The 16,919-nt window shown below is 45.0% G+C and overlaps 2 protein-coding genes across 2 annotated transcripts in view; both read right to left on the bottom strand.

The window, feature by feature from the left end:
* Positions 1–7,514, bottom strand: part of LOC144497010 (uncharacterized) — a 163,250-nt gene extending 155,736 nt beyond the window's left edge. Inside the window, exons 1-2 of the mRNA XM_078217691.1 lie at positions 7,468–7,514; positions 4,033–6,389 (exon numbers count right to left, since the gene is read on the bottom strand). Of these exons, the coding sequence (XP_078073817.1) occupies positions 4,033–5,739 (1,707 nt within the window). The 5' untranslated portion in view covers positions 5,740–6,389; positions 7,468–7,514. The remainder of the gene's footprint in view (positions 1–4,032; positions 6,390–7,467) is intronic.
* LOC144497032 (uncharacterized) overlaps positions 1–16,919 on the bottom strand; it is a 410,838-nt gene that overhangs the window by 388,126 nt on the left and 5,793 nt on the right. The window lies entirely within an intron of this gene.

Genomic DNA, 16,919 nt, shown 5'->3' on the forward strand with positions numbered 1-16,919 from the left:
GGGAAGGGCAGAACTGGCATTTCAACATTTTGGGATATCGGATCTTTAGGCGAGACAGGCGGCGGGTTGAAAGGAGGTCGTGTAGTACTATTAATTAAGGACTTAAGTGAGATGAAGATGGGACAACAGGAAACAAGAGGGAGCAGAGACAGGGGAGGGGAACAGCAGAGAGAGAAACAGGACAAGGACCGAATGTTTGGGCATTGAATTGGGGTGTGAGGTGGGGCTCATTGTGTTGATGTATCCTATGTGTTCTTGTCTGACAGCCCTGCCCTGTCTAGGAGCGAACTCCAGGAAGGTTCAACTTCCCATCAATCCAAATTCAGAGGCTCAACATTCACCTCATCCATTGACGTCTCCTAGGATATACCAGTCTGTGCACATCTCCTGGGCATTCCAGTCCATGCGCCTCTCCCTGTTGCTCTCCTGGGCTGCCCCAGTCAAGACCTTGTTTGAGAGTGATACTGTTCAGTGTACAGTACACTAGGATGATTGTGACCATTCTCTATTTTTGGGGAATTCTGTAATTCACCACCAAGTGTAACCAGTATCTGAAAAAGTTCTTCAACATCCCACTAACCTCTCTCTGTAAGCTGCCCCAGAGAGACACTGGCATCAATAAACAATAATTATTCAGCAACCCCAACACAGAGACAACTCAACACTAGTTACCACTTTAAATCAAATCATGCTTCCAGGCTAACAGTTTATAGGGAGAAAGCATTCTGTACACAAACTAGGGACTTAACCCCTTGAAACTGAATCTAACAGAAATATTGTAAGTTATTAACACTCGTGACTTAGTTTGCACTCTCGTCCATGAGTCAAAGGTATGTGGGTTCAAATAACATATTGGCTGTAAATTTCTCTCAGTCTTGAGGTTGTGAAAGTTGATAAATAAATGCAAGTCCATTTTTCTTAGGGAAATAAGATGCTTCCTGGAACTGGAAATTATAAACCCATTGATGGAGAAAGTATACCAGCCCACTGTGACATTGACCCATATATTGTGCACAGGTCTCTTAATGTAGACTCCGGAGTGTTTCAGTGAACAGGAATACACCATGATGACAAAACAGATTGTTTGGATTAAGGCTAGAAGAACATAATTTGTTGTGAGTTATAAATCTATAAAGAAGATTAATAAAACAGCAAACAAATAACAACACAATATTCAGCTTACATTAAAGGAAGAATCAACCAACTAACAAAGCCTTTGAAAATGATTCAAAATCTTTTCCAGAACATGAAAGGAATCTTGGAAGAGTGTAAGGTGAACATATCACACCGTCATTACATCAAGGTATTAAAGGCTGAAGAAACTCAGGTCTGTAGAGACTCACTCCCACTCCCTCACCATACTCAGGACAGTTGTCCTCCCAGACAGGAGAGTACAAACATTACCCACGGTATTAGTCAAACACCTGTCACCTGAAGAGGATCTGTCTATAATTCACATCATCAACGAAAGCAAAGTTTGATGCTACCCCACACCTACTCCTGAGAGCTGACTAACTTTATGAACATACACACATTCACACCGGGGAAAACTCGCAGAATACTACAGAGAGAAGTTTTATTAAAATCCCTGTGTTTTCATCAGACTCTCAATTCCGATGGTCAGAAATATCACTGAACTTTAGTAACACAGGATAGAGCTTATTTCTATCATACAAACCCACTAATAGTTGCAGAGTCCAGTGGTCACATGGAAAATCAATAGGCAATCTAATTGAGGTTAAGATGATAAACAAGTTGTTAGAGAGAAACTATTCCTCTGGTGGGAGAGTCCAGAACAAGGGGACAGAGCATTGAAATTAGAGCCAGGCTGTTCAGGATGATGTCAGTAAAAACTTCTTCACAAAAAGGTGACTAGAAATCTGGAACTCTCTCTGCACAAAAATCTGTCGAGTCTGGGGGTCATTTGAACATTCATAACTAGTTAATAGAACATGGGATGAGTCCAGTTTCTACATTCATTAATTTCCTCTCGATTGCCCTCTCCACTGATCTCCAACAATTGTTCAGTGTCATCCACTTCAATCTCCAGCTGAAATTCCGACCCCATACCCTCTCCATCACAAAGATCACCTTCTCCCTCTGTAACATTGTCCATTTCCAACACCGTCACCCAACCTATATTAGTCCGTCTGCTGTTGAAATCTTCATCCATGCTGCTGTTGCTTCTAGACTAGGCTGGGCCATTTTCCAATGTTCTCCTGTCCTGCTTCCCATCTTCCATCCTCCAGCTAAAACTCCTGCGGTCTTCATCCTAACTCACACACATTTCACCCTTGTGCTCATTGACCTACACTGGTTCCCAGTCCCCCAGTGCCTCCAGTTTAGAATTCTTATGTTTAAGTACAAATTGCTCCATGGCCTCACCTCCTCCCTAACTCTGTCACCTCAAGCCCCATCTTCCTGAGATCTCTGCGCTCCTCTAATTCTGGCCTTGAGCCCATCTCCCACTTCCTTCACTTCGCCATTGACGACTGTATCTTCAGCCATCCAGGCTCCATGCTCATGAATTCCCTCCTTATACCTCTCTGCATCTTTATCTCTCTCCCCTTCTATTCCATCTCTTTGACCATATTTTTAATCATCCATTCCGAATATCTCCTTCTTTGTCTCAGTTTTAATTTTTCTCTGATTACATCTCTATGAAACATTTTGGGATGTTTGACTATATTAAAGCACTCTATAAATACAAGTTGTTGCCCTTTCACATTCCCTCCAATCCCCAAGGTACTGACCTGGAGTGCAGACTGTGGACATTGAATGGCCTCTAGTGCTCTGTTCAAGTGGCCATTCAGCATGTGTAGACCCAGACAGTGAATGTTGTGAGACAATGGAGACTGTCACAGCCGAGACACATCCTGCCCTCCCCCTGACTTCCCAGATGGCCTCACTGATGAGGAACGGGATTCCTGGCTGATTCTCCATCTCCACAGATCAGAGATACTGAGGCTAATTGAAGTCCCTCCATTACCAACCCAAGAATGGCTCCTCCCCCGGTGCTTGTGCTGGTAGATCAGAAGTTGAAACATTTCTAACCACTGAGTATCTGATTGCCTTCTTGGTCTGAGTGCAAGTCAGTGAGTGACTTGTACCAGACGCTACACTGAAAGGATGCTGAGTTTATACAGGAGCTTCTATACATATTGACAACTCTCAGTTTAATGGAGGTTTGTTAAGTGTGAGAATCATAGAATCCCTACAGTGCAGAAGGAAGCCATTCAGCCCATGAGTCTTCACCGACTCTCTGACAGAGTGTCTTACCCAGGCCCTCTCCCTACCCTCCTTACCTGCCCTATTCCCATAACCTCACAAAGTTACCGTGGCTACTAAAGTACAATTAAGTTTGACCAATCCACCTAACCTGCACACCTTTGGATCATGGGAGGAAACCAGAGCACCCAGGGGAAACCCACGCAGATATGAGGACAATGTGGAAACTCCACACAGACAGTCAACCAAGGCCGGAATTGAACCCAGAGTCCTGGTGTTCTGAGGAAGCAGTGCTAACCACTGTGCCACCCATGCCCAAAATGATTTGTTACAAAAATCGTAAGGTGAGCTGGCTCCAGCTCCGTGTAGAGATGCGGTGTTTAGCGAGAGAGAAGGTGAAACAATCCCAACACACATCACACTGGAATATTTTGCTCCCATGTAGGTTCACTGATGTTCTAGGAGGTTCAACAACTGTTCAATGATTTAATTACAGAACTCACACAGATAAAGTTTCTCTCCTGTGCGAGTGTGTGGATGGATCAGGCGATAGGTACACACTCACACCTGAATGGTTTCTCCCCAGTGTGGATCTGCTGGTACTTTACACATTGAGAGCACTGAGTGAGAGCTCTCTCACAAACAGCATACCTGAATAGATTCTCTCCTGTGTGAATCATCTGGTGGACCAGAGAGATCGAAGACTTCAGAAAAATACAGCTGCAAATCTCCCTCTTACTCCCTTGCATGGATCTTCTGATGGACCAGCAGATTTGTTGAGTTAATGAAGTCTTTGTTGCACACCTCACACTTGAAAGGTTTCTTCCCAGTGTGAACACGTTGATGTATCCGGACATACCATGACTGTGAAAATGATTTGCCACACATCTCACATGTGAATGGTTTCTCTCCAGTGTGGATCCTCTGATGCTTCAGGAGATCAGAGGAGTGGGTGAAAGCCTTATCACAAATCTCACACTGGAATGGTTTCCCTCCTGTGTGAATATGTTGGTGAGCACGCAGGTTTGATGAGTTTGAGAATGATTTGTCACACATGTGGCACTTGAATGGCTTCTCTCCTGTGTGAATGCGGTGATGTATGCGGAGTGTGCATAAGTCTGAGAATGACTTGTCACACACCTCACATGTGAATAATTCCTCCCCAGTGTGGATCCTCTGGTGTGTAATGAGATAGGAGGAGCGGGTGAAAGCCTTGTAACAAACCTCACACTGGAACGGTTTCTCTCCTGTATGAAAGCGTTGGTGTTCACAGAGGTTTGATGAGTGTGAGAATGATTTGTCACACATGTGGCACTTGAATGGTTTCTCTCCTGTGTGAATGCGCTGATGTGCATAAAGGTTTGATGAGTGTGAGAATGATTTGCCACACACCTCACACTTGAATGGCTTCTCTCCTGTGTGAATGCGGTGATGTACATGTAGTTTTGATGACTGCGAGAATGATTTGTCACACAACTCACACCTGAATAGCTTCTCCCCAGTGTGAATGCGTTGATGCTGATTAAGTGCTGATGAAAGTTTGAACACTTTGTTGCACACCTCACATTTGAAAGGTTTCTCTCCTATGTGGACTGTCTGATGGCGCAGAAGGCTCGATGACAATGTGAAGGCTTTAGCACACAGCTCACATTTAAACAGCTTTTTCCCTGTGTGAATCTGTTGATGTGAACGGAGGATTGAAGATCGTGAGAATGATTTGTCACACACCTCACAGGTGAACAGCTTCTCATCTGTGTGAATCTGTTTGTGTAAATGAAGGTTTGATGACCATCTGAATGATTTGTCACACATCTTGCACTTGAATGGTTTCTCCCTTGTGTGAATACGTTGGTGTCGATGAAGTAACGACAGTTCAGAGAATAATTTGTCACACACCTCACATATGAATGGTTTCCCTCCTGTGTGAATGCATTGGTGTCTGCAAAGTAATGATGGTGTCGAGAAAGATTTGTCACACATCTCGCACGTGAATATTTTCTTTCCTGTGTGAATGTGTTGGTGTCTGCTGAGTGTTGATGGATCCGAGAATGATTTATCACACACCTCACAAGTGAATGGTTTCTCTCCTGTGTGAACGCGTTGGTGTCTGTGGAGTATTGATGGTGTTGAGAATGATTTGTCGCACACTGGGCACGTGAATGGTTTCTCCCCAGTGTGAATCCTCTGGTGCGTGATGAGATAGGAGGAGTGGGTGAAAGCCTTGCAACAAATCCCACACTGAAACGGTTTCACTCCTGTGTGAAAATGTTGGTGATCACGAAGCTTCAATAAGTCCGAGAATGACTTGTCACACAGGTCACACTTGGATAGTTTCTCCCCGATATGATTGCGCTGATGTACGCGAAGGTTCGACGAATGAGAGAATGATTTGTTACACACCTCACACCTGAACGGCTTCTCCCCAGTGTGAATGCGTTGGTGTACCTGAAGGTTTGATGTGCGTGAAAATGATTTGCCACACTGCTCACACCTGAATGATTTCCCTTCCATCTGGTTGCTCTCCTGATACAACAGGTGCACCTTTGATCCTCTGAGCCTGTAGCAACCTACTCACACTTAATCAGTCCCTCAACTGTAGGAATGAGTCAATGGTTCATGGAGCTCGATGAATGATTGAAACTCTCACCACACTTGGAGCTCACTCACATCTCTTCGCAGCCTCACCCTGACCGATGGCCCACAGCTGAACCTTCAGAAAGGTTGGTTCTGATGTATGGTTCCACATCACTGACCAGTTTTTGAACTGATCTTATTCAAAGCTCCCCTGACCCGATTGATTACCAGATGATTTCACTGTCCAGACTTCTCTGTGTCGAGCAACGCTGTGAAGGAATTGAACAGTCCAAAGATGTGCGGGTTAGGTTGATTGGCCATGCTAAAAAAATTGTCCTTTAGTGTCCTGAGATGCGTAGGTTAGAAGGATTAGCGGGTAAATGTGTAAGGATATGGCGGTAGGGCCTGGTTGGGATTGTGGTCAGTGAAGACCCGATGGACCAGATGGCCTCTTTCTGTACTGTCGGGTTTCTATGATTCTATGAATATCTTCCCACAGTTGTGCAGTTCTTCCTTGGGTGATGGTCAGGATCTATCTGCGGTGTCTATCCTCTCTGCATTCTCTGGTGTAGTACGGTGCAATCCTTCTGTAAAACATTAAAAGGAAACATGATTTCCTCCAACTCCCTCTCCTCCTTTGCTGAATGGGCTGACTCCTCAGAGATTGTTCCATTGAGTGCCTGTCTGCAATTCCCCTGTGTGGGGGAATCAAATGCAAGACCTTACTGTTTCCTCACGTGACTGTCACACACCCTCTGTTTCCAGCAGGGACACTGGATAGTGACCAGGAGCAGACAACATGGCTACTTTCTTTCCTCCATCCAGATCCCCATCTTCCCAAACACTTGAACATAACATAAGAAATAGGAGCAGGAGTAGGCCATCTAGCCCCCGGAGCCTGCCCTGCCATTCAACAAGATCGTGGCTGATCTGAAGTGGATCAGTTCCACTTACCCGCCTGATCCCTACCCAATGGAAAAGACAGTCTGGCAGAGTGCAAAATGGCCTATCGTTTTTTTATGAGCTGAACTCTTGCTGATGAAGACCAGTTTTAACTTTAATATCTGGGGTCGGTTTAGTCCAGTTGACTGTATAACTAGTCCGTCATATGGAGTCAGCCTGGGTTCAATTCCTCCATCTGCTATGGTTATTCATGAAGGCCCTGCCTTCTCAACCTTGCCACTCGCCTGAGGTGTGGTGATCCTCAGGTTAAATCGCCACCAGTCAGCTCTCCCCACTCAATGGGTCAATACAGCCAATGGTCATCTGGAACTATGACTGTGTGTGTTTCATATGCAAAACCATTCGGAGAAATTTGCAATTTGTCACCTAGATTTCCAAAATAATTTGAAGAAAACACACTGAGCAGGAAGTGCTGCAACCTAAGGAAAATATTGCTTCAGTGTAGCTGATTGAAAAGTTTTGCTTTATCCTGGGAAATTAGATGTAACTGCACTCACTCAGACTGCACATCCCAAATTCAGCTATCTGACACAGCATTGGGCAAAACTGGCAGCATCTGTAAGTAGAGAAAAGGGCTGCTGATCAAATCCAAGCCCAGGCTTTTGGGAAAAGCCGAGGCCTTCAGGTAAAATCTTTTTTAAAAAGCATTAAAAGACATTTCAATTAATGTGCCCCTGCTCCTCCCAGATAATCACACCTCACCTTCTCATATTCAGCAATGACCCATCAACAAAACTCAGCCTGTAAATCAGAAGGGAAATGCTTCCAATAAACACACTCAATATCCAACACACAGCTCCAATCAAACAGCTCAGCGCTCTGATTGACGGTTATCGCAGCCAATCAGGCAGAGAGGGAACAGTAGCCCCGCCCAAGCCGGACATGTCAATCACTGCGCGTAGCCATTCACATTGGAGAGTCTGGGCCTCATTGATTCCGTGCTCCGTCCAGTTCTGCGCAGCCGCTTTCCAGACAGACTCGCACCCATTTGGGAAAACGCTGGAAAATGTCAGCATTTGTAAGGAGGGAAAAGAGCTGACGCGAAACGGCAGCCCTTTTCTCTCCTTACAGATGCTGCCAGACCTACTGAGATTTTCCAGCGTTTTCTCTTTTGGTTTCAGACTCCAACACCGCAGTAATTTTATCTCACTCATTCAGAACTGTATTACCCATGTTCCATGTGGGCCCGGGGCCTGCACAGTGATGAGTGGTGGTATCAAATTCGGGGGAGATCCAGCCTGCGGTGCCTGATGGGAGTTGTAGTTCTGCCATGCTCAGGGGCGGTTGTGCCCAGTGATCGGGAGTTGGAATGTGAGGAAGCGTAAGCGCGAGCGGCAAATCGAATTGAAAACATAGGAACTAGAACTAGGGGTTAGCACTGCTACCTCACTGTTCCAAGACCCTGGTTTCAATTCCTGGCGTGGGTCATTGTGTAGTATTTGCACGTTCTTTCCGTGTCTGCGTGAGTTTCCTCCGGGTGCCCCAGTTTCCTCCCACAGTCCAAAAAGATGTGCTGGTTAGGTGCACTCACGCTTGGAACACCTAGATAACAAAGACACTTATTTATTGACTACAGCTCAGCCTTTAACATCATTACTCCTGAGAAACTCATATCCAAACTCCGTGGCCTGGGGCTCAGCTCCTCCCCCTGCAAATGGATCCTGAACTTCCTAACCCACAGGCCACCATCAGTAAGAATAGGCAACAACACCTCCTCCGTGATAATCCTCAACAGCGATGCCCCACAAGGCTGTGTTCTGAGCCCTCTACTATACTCCTTATGCACCTATGACTGTGTGGCCAACTTCCCTTCCAACTCGATTTTTAAGTTTGCTGTTGACATCACTGCAGTGGGTCGGATCTCAAACAATGACGAGACACTACAGAAATGAGAGGGAATCTGGTAAATTGGTGTGATGACAATAATCTCTCCCTCAATGTCAACAAAATGAAGGAGATAGTCATCGACTTCAGGAAGCGTAGTGGAGAACATGCCCCTGTCTGTATCAATGGAGATGACATAGAAATGGTTGAGAGCTTCAAATTTTTAGATGCCCAGATCACCAATAACCTGTCCTGGTCCCTCCATGCAAACACTAGAAAACCATAGAAACCCTACAGTACAGAGAGAGGCCATTCGGCCCATCAAGTCTGCACTGACCACAATCCCACCCAGGCCCCACCCCTATATCCCTACATATTTTACCCGCTAATCCCTCTAATCTACGCATTCCAGGACACTAAGGGGCAATTTTAGCATGGCCATCAACCTAACCCGCACATCTTTGGACTGTGGGAGGAAACCGGAGCACCCGGAGGAAACCCACGCAGACACGAGGAGAATGTGCAAACTCCACACAGACAGTGACCCAAGCCAGGAATCGAACCCAGGTCCCTGGAGCTGTGAAGCAGCAGTGCTAACCACTGTGCTACCGTGTCGCCCCAAAAGTTAAGAAGGCCCACCAATGTCTCTACTTTCTCAGAAGACTAAGGAAATTTGGCGTGTCAGCTACGGCTCTCCCCAATCTTTACCGATGCACCATAGAAAGCATTCACAGCTTGGCATGGCTCCTGCTCTGTCCAAGACCGCAAGAAACTACAAAGGATCATGAATGAAGCCCAGTCCATCATGCAAACATGCCTCCCATCCATTGACTCTGTCTACACTTCCTGCTGCCTCGGCAAAGCAGCCAGCATAATTAAGGACCGCACGCACCCCGGACATTCTCTCTTCAACCTTCTTCTGTCGGGAAAAAGATTCAAAAATCTGAGGTCACGTACCAACTGACTCAAGAACAGCTTCTTCCCTGCTGCCATCAGACTTTTGAATGGACCTATCTCGCACTAAGTTGATCTTTCTCTACACTCTAGCTATTACTGTAATGCTGCATTCTGCACTCTCTCTCCTTCTCTATCAATGGTATGCTGTGTCCATATACCATGCAAAAAAACAATACATTTCATTGTATACATGTGACAATAATAAATCAAATAAAATGCATTGGCCAGGCACCAGAATGTGGCGACGAGGGGATTTTCACAATAACTTCACTGCAGTGTTAATGCAAGCTTACTTGGGACACTAATAAATAGCAGGAGTAGACTATTCAACCCTTCAAGCCTGCTCCAGTATTCATTATAATCATGGGTGATCAAATTCAACATCCTAATCTTAGAAACCCTACAGCACAGAAAGAGGCCATTTGCCCATCAAGTCTGCACCGACCACAATCCCACCCAGACCCTCCCCCCACTGATCCCCACTTCCCCCCCGTCCCTTGATCCCTTTAGCCACAAGAGCTATATCACCAACATCCTATACAATTGCAGTAAAACATCCCTATTTCTAGACACAAATCCTCTGACTATGAAGGCCAACATACAATTTGCCTTCTTTACTGCCTGATGTACCTGTGCACTTACTTTCAGTGACTGATGCATGAGGACACCAAGGTCTTGCTGACTATCCACCTCTCTCAACTTACACCCATTCAAGTAATAATCTGTCTGCCTATTAATGCTACCAAAGTGAATAACCTCACACTTATCCACATTATACTGCATCTGCCATGCAAATGCCCATATATTCAGCCCGTCCAAATCATGCTGAAGCCTCTCTGCATCCTCCTCACAGCTCACCCTCCCATCCAACTTTGTATCTGCAATTCTGGAGATATTACTTTCAATTCCCTCTTCTGAATCATTAATGTATCATGTGAGCAGTTGGGGTTCTAGCACAGATCCCTGCAGCACCCCATTAATCATTGCCTGCCAATCAGAAAATGACCCATTTATGTCAGTTCTTTGCTTCTTATCTGCTAACCAGCTTTCTAGTTATCTCAAGAGCTTACCTGCAATCCCATGTGCTTAACTTTACATAGTAATCTGTTACATGAGACCTGCCTCGGCAAAGCAGCCAGCATAATTAAGTACCCCACGCATCCCAGATATTCTCTCTTCCACCTTCTTCCATCAGGAAAAAGATACAAAAGGCTGAGGTCACATACCAACCGACTCAAGAACAGCTTCTTTCCTGCTGCTCTCAGACTTCTGAATGGACTTACCTTGCATTAAGTTGATCTTTCTCTACACCCTGGTCATGATTGTAACACTACATTCAGCACTCTTTTGTTTTCTTCTCTATGAACAGTATGCTTTGTTTGTATAGCGTACAAGTAACAAATACTTTTCACTGTATGCTAATACATGTGACAATAATAAATCAAATCAAATCAAAACCTTGTCGAAAGCCCACTGAAAGTCTAAAGAAACCACATCCACTGGTTCTGCTGGTGAGTTCCACCAGTTCCATCCTCAAAGAGTTCCAATAGATTCATCAAGCATGATTTCCCATGTTTAAAACCATGCTGACATTGTCTGATAATGCCACTGCTTTCCAAATGCTGAGTTATGATAATGGATTCTAGCAACTTACCCAGTGCTGAAAAGCAGAGATTGACCCTTGGTAGGAAACAGAGAGATGGTGGTGGTGGGAAGATTCACCATTAGAACATAGAACAGTACAGCACAGAACAGGCCCTTCGGCCCACGATGTTGTGCCGAGCTTTATCTGAAACCAAGATCAAGCTATCCCACTCCCTATCATACTGGTGTGCTCCATGTGCCTATCCAATAACCGCTTAAATGTTCCTAAAGTGTCTGACTCCACTATCACTGCAGGCAGTCCATTCCACACCCCAGGAGATTCTCTGTATACAACTGAAGAGGAAAAAGTCACACAAGTCACAGCAGTCCTACTGACTGGACAACAGAGAAGAGTTGCAGGAGGAGGATAGTGTGCTTGGCCATTTCAAAGGCTGCAGAGAGATTGCTTCTCTTTCCGCAGATGTTTCCTGACCGGAGGTTTTTCCACCATTTTCTGAAACGCCATCAGATTTCCAGCATTCACAGGAATTTTCCCCATTGGATTCCGAGATCTGGCTGTGTGCACTTTAGGGAAGTGTAGACCATGCGTTGATTTGATGGACTTTGAAAATAACAAACATTTGACTTCATGTGGAGAAAGTATTTCAGTTGGAGAGGTTTGGGAGGACGTAATGTCATATTTACAAGTTGTGCAAGGGCAGAACTACAGATATATCAATCACATCACTCGAGTCGGTTGGTTCTCAAATAATGATGAGACGGAGGATAGGAAAGAGAGAGAGAGAATCTGGTGAAATGGTGCAATGACAATAATCTCTCCCTCAATGTCAGTAAAGCGAAGGAGATAATCATTCACTTCAGGAAATGTAGTGGAGGACATGTCACTGTCTAGATCAATGGGGATGAAGTGGAAATGATTGAGAGCTTCAAGTTTCTAGGTATCGGGACCACCAAAACCTGTCATGATCCCTCCATGCCAACGATACAGTTAAGAAAGTCCAGAAATGTCTCTACTTTCTCAGGAGGCTCAGGAAATTCAGCATATCTGCTGGGACTCTCACCATTTTTTACAGATGCACCATAGAAAGCATCCATTCCGAATGTTTCACAGCTTGGTATGGCTCCTCCTCTGACCAAGAACGCAAGAAACCAGCCTCCCATCCACTGACTCTGTCTACACTTCCCGCTGCCTTGGAAAAGCAGCCAGCGTAATAAAGGACCCCATGCATCCCAGATATATTCTCTTCCACTTTCTTCCATTGGGAAAAAGATACAAAAGTCTGAGATTACAAACCAACAGACTCAAGAACAGTTGCTTCCCTTATACCATCAGACTTCTGAATGTATCCGAACAAAATCTACATTGACTCCACACTACACCTCGGTGTATCAGAGCCAGACCAGTCCCTTACTCCATGCTGCAGAAGATGGATACTGAATTAGGATACCTTGAAAGCTTGGATATAATAAGGCCTGTGCAATGTGCAGAATGATTTGTGCCTGTGGTCCCTGTTCTTAAGTCCGCCAAACCACTGTCTTTGTGGGGACTATAAACTAATAGTTAAACTGATCTCCAAACAGAATAGGTACCCCATGCCCCATATCAAAGGTAACAAGTGGAAAGCTATTCTCAATTTGGACATGAGCCATGCCTTTCTTCAGCTTGAATTGGACGGGTCCTCTCAGAAATATGGGCGGCATGGTGACACAGTGGGCAGCACAGTGGCATAGTAGTTAGCACTGCTGCATCACAATGCCAGGGACACAGGTTCAATTCTGGCCTTGGAAAGCCATCTGTGTGGAGTTCGCACATGGTCCAGTGTCTGCATGCGTTTCCTCCGGGTGCTCCAATTTCCTTCCACAGTCTAAAGATGTGCATGCTAGGTGAATTAGGGGTTACAGGGATTGAGCAGGGGATGTGTGGGCCTGGGTGGGATGGTGAGTTTTTGCAGACTCGATGGGTCGAATGGCGTCCTTGCGTATTGTAGGGATTCTGTGATATGTGATGATCAACATACATAAGGGACTCTACAAGTATACCTTTTTGCCCTTTGGGGTCTCATCAGGTACCGCATGTACCATCTTCCAAAGAGTTAGAGAAAATATCCTTCAAGGGTTCCCCAAGGTAGATGACATGGAGCTTCTGAACAAGAACACCTAGCTAACCTAGAAGTCTTGTAGAGGGAGGAATCTGTTTTACAAATGGCTGAAGTAGTCTATTTAGGCTGCCAAGCAGACAGCAAGGGGTTACATTCAGGCGAAGATAAGGTAAAGACCATTAAGGAAGCACCAACTCCAAGAAACACCTTAGAGCTAAAATTCTTCCTGGATTACTCAATTATTATGCCCAAATTCATGCCCAATTTGGCTTCCATTCTGGCCCTTTTGAACGCCCTATTAAAAAAATACCAGAAATGGTACTCGAAAGCTCTGCAGGCAGAGGCTTTTTCCAAAATTAAACATCAGTTGCTGTAATCTAACTTACTGCCCCATTTCCATCTCAGACAGAACTTGTATTAACTTGCAATGCTTCCTTATACAGGGTTGGTGTGGTGTTGTCACGTCACTGGTAAGGTGGGATGGAAAAGCCCATTGTGCGTGCCTCCGAGACCCTTTCAGATGTTGAGCGAAGGTATTCTCAAATAATGAAGGATGAGTTGGCGGTCATATTTGGTGAGAAGACGTTCCATCAAAATGTTTACGGTCGAGGTATTTTATAGCTACTGACCATAAATCATTACTGAGGGCGAGGTAATTCCCTCCATCACTTCCACTCAGTTACGCTGGACATTGCTATTGGTGGCCTACAAATATCTTCCTGGAACCTGGATAGCTAATGTTGATGTACTGAATCGCCTCCCAATGTCCACAAGCCTGGTTCCTTTACAAACATTGGAAGAGATTGTGATGACTCTGAACGTTTTGGAAACCTTATCAGTGTCAGGTGGAACGGTGGCATAGTGGTTAGCACTGCTGCTTCACAGCTCCAGGGACCTGGGTTCGATTCCCGGCTCGGGTCACTGTCTGTGCGGAGTTTGTACGTTCTCCCCGTGTCTGCGTGGGTTTCCTCCAGGTGCTCCGGTTTCTTCCCACAGTCCAAAGATGTGCGGGTTCGGTTGATTGGCCAAGCTAAATTGCCCCTTAGTGTCCCGGGATGTATAGGTTAGAGGGATTAGCGGGTAAAATATGTAGGGATACAGGGATAGGGCCTGGGTGGGATTATTGTCGGTGCAGACTCGATGGGCCGAATGGCCTCTTTCTGCACTGTAGGGTTTCTATGGTCAGCAAGGTAGATTAAAGCCTGGGTGCGAAAAAGCCCATCCTTCTCCAAAATAAGACATATACGAAGGATTCCAAAGACAAAGAAATGAAATTCTACCTCATTAAGAAAGCTGAACTAAGTGTTGAGGAGGGATCATTCTTTGGAGTCATGCTGCCTCCAGGACAACATCTAATATTACCCAACAGCCAACTGGGAGTATCAAAAATGAAGATTCTAGCTAGGAGGTACTCCTGGGAATGCAGTCTTGACTCTGACATCACAGACTTGGTGGAGCGATGTGACCTGTGCCAGGAAAATCAAAAACTTCCACCATCAGCATCCCTGCACCTTTGGAGTAAATAATAAAACTGTGTTAAAATCACAAAAGTTAAATTTATATTTTATATCTAACTTTCCTTTAAAATTCCTGATTTGGTCATATTCAGCCAGATTACGCTGACGAAAACCTACACAAATTAGTGTAAACTCTCGATCACAACCTGTGCACTTGTGGTTGTTGCATCACCGATGTAATAACCTTGCCAAGATCAGTCTTCCAGTATAATGGTGCTTTATTGAAATAACGAAAAGGCCACATCGTCAGCTTACAATAACTCAAGCCTGTGCTCTGGAGATAGGAATTAGGAGCAGAAGTAGGCAAATTCAGCCCTTCGAACCTGTTCCACCAGTCAATCAGATCATGACTGATCTCTCCCTGGTCTCAAATGCACCTCCCCACCTGTTCCCCATATCCCTCTTTCCCCTTTATTATTAGAAATGTGGCTACATCCCTCTTGAAACCATTCAACGATTCAGACTGCACTGTGCTATGCGGCAGCGAGTTCCACAAATTCACCACCCTGTGCGAGAAGTAGTTCCTCCTCATCTCAGTTTTAAATCTACTGCTTTAACCTGTACCTGTGACCTCTTGTTCTAGATTGTCCCATAAAGAGGAAACATTTGGTCTACATTTACTTTATCAATCCCTTTTAAAATTTTATATACCTCAATCAGATCCCATCTCATCCTTCTGAACTCCAGCAAGTACAAGCCCAAACTGTTTAATCTCTCCTCATCCATCAACCTCTTCATCCCCAGAATCAATATGGTGAACCTCCTCTGAACTCACCACATCCTTCCTTAAATAAGGAGGCCAAAACTGGACATAATACTACAGATGTGGTCTCACCAACACCCTGTACAATTGCAACAACACTTCTCCATTTTTATACTCCAGTCCTTTTGCAATAAATGCCAACATCCTATTTGCTTTTTTTTTATTACGTGCTGCACCTGCATACCAACTTTCTACAATTCGTGAACCTAGACACCCAGATCCCTCTGCATAGATGCATTTTGAATCTGCTTTCCATTTAGAACAAAGAACAAAAAAGAATACAGCACAGGAACAGGCCCTTCGGCCCTCCAAGCCTGCGCTGCTCCCTGGTCCAAACTAGACCATTCTTTTGTATCCCTCCATTCCCACTCCGTCCATGTGGCTATCCAGATAAGTCTTAAACGTTCCCAGTGTGTCCGCCTCCACCACCTTGCCCGGCAGCGCATTCCAGGCCCCCACCACCCTCTGTGTAAAATACATCCTTCTGATATCCGTGTTAAACCTCCCCCCCCCCCTCACCTTGAACCTATGACCCCTCGTGAACGTCACCACCGACCTGGGAAAAAGCTTCCCACCGTTCACCCTATCTTTGCCTTTCATAATTTTATACACTTCTATTAGGTCACCCCTCATCCTCCGTCTTTCCAATGAGAACAACCCCAGTTTACCCAATCTCTCCTCATAACTAAGCCCTTCCATACCAGGCAACATCCTGGTAAACCTCCTCTGCACTCTCTCTAAAGCCTCCACGTTCTTCTGGTAGTGTGGCGACCAGAACTGGACGCAGTATTCCAAATGCGAATTTAGGTAACAATTTGCCTTTCTATTTTTTTCTGCCAAAATGGATAACCTCACACTTATCTATATTAAACTCCATTTGCCAAATTTTGGCCCATTTTCCTATCCTATCCAGATCTGTCTATAGAATCTATATATCGTCTTCACTGCCTGCTTTGCCACCTACTTTACTATCATCCGCAAATTTTGCTATGTTACACTCTGTCCCTACTTGCAGGTCATTTATATAGATTGGAATCAGTTGAGATCTGAGGATTGATCCCTGTGGCACCTCGCTAGTGACATTTCACCAGCCAGAGAAGAACCTGTTTCTCCTGACCCTCTGTTTTCTGTCAGTCAATCCTCAATCCAATCTAGTGCTCTACCCCCAGTCCCCTGTGAGTACATATTAGTCTTTTATGTGGCACCTTGTCAAATGACTTCTGAAAGTCTAGATATACCACATCTGTAGGCCCCTCCACTATCCACCTTGCTGGTTAAATCCTCAATGAACTTAAGCAAGTTTGTCAAGCATGACTTTCCCTTCATAAAAACATGCTGACATTGGTGGATTGAGCTTTGTCTTTCCAAATGTTCAGTTGCTCCTCTTTA

This window comes from Mustelus asterias, chromosome 8 (assembly GCF_964213995.1).
Source record: "Mustelus asterias chromosome 8, sMusAst1.hap1.1, whole genome shotgun sequence".
In the NCBI taxonomy this organism is placed as follows: Eukaryota; Metazoa; Chordata; class Chondrichthyes; order Carcharhiniformes; family Triakidae; genus Mustelus; species Mustelus asterias.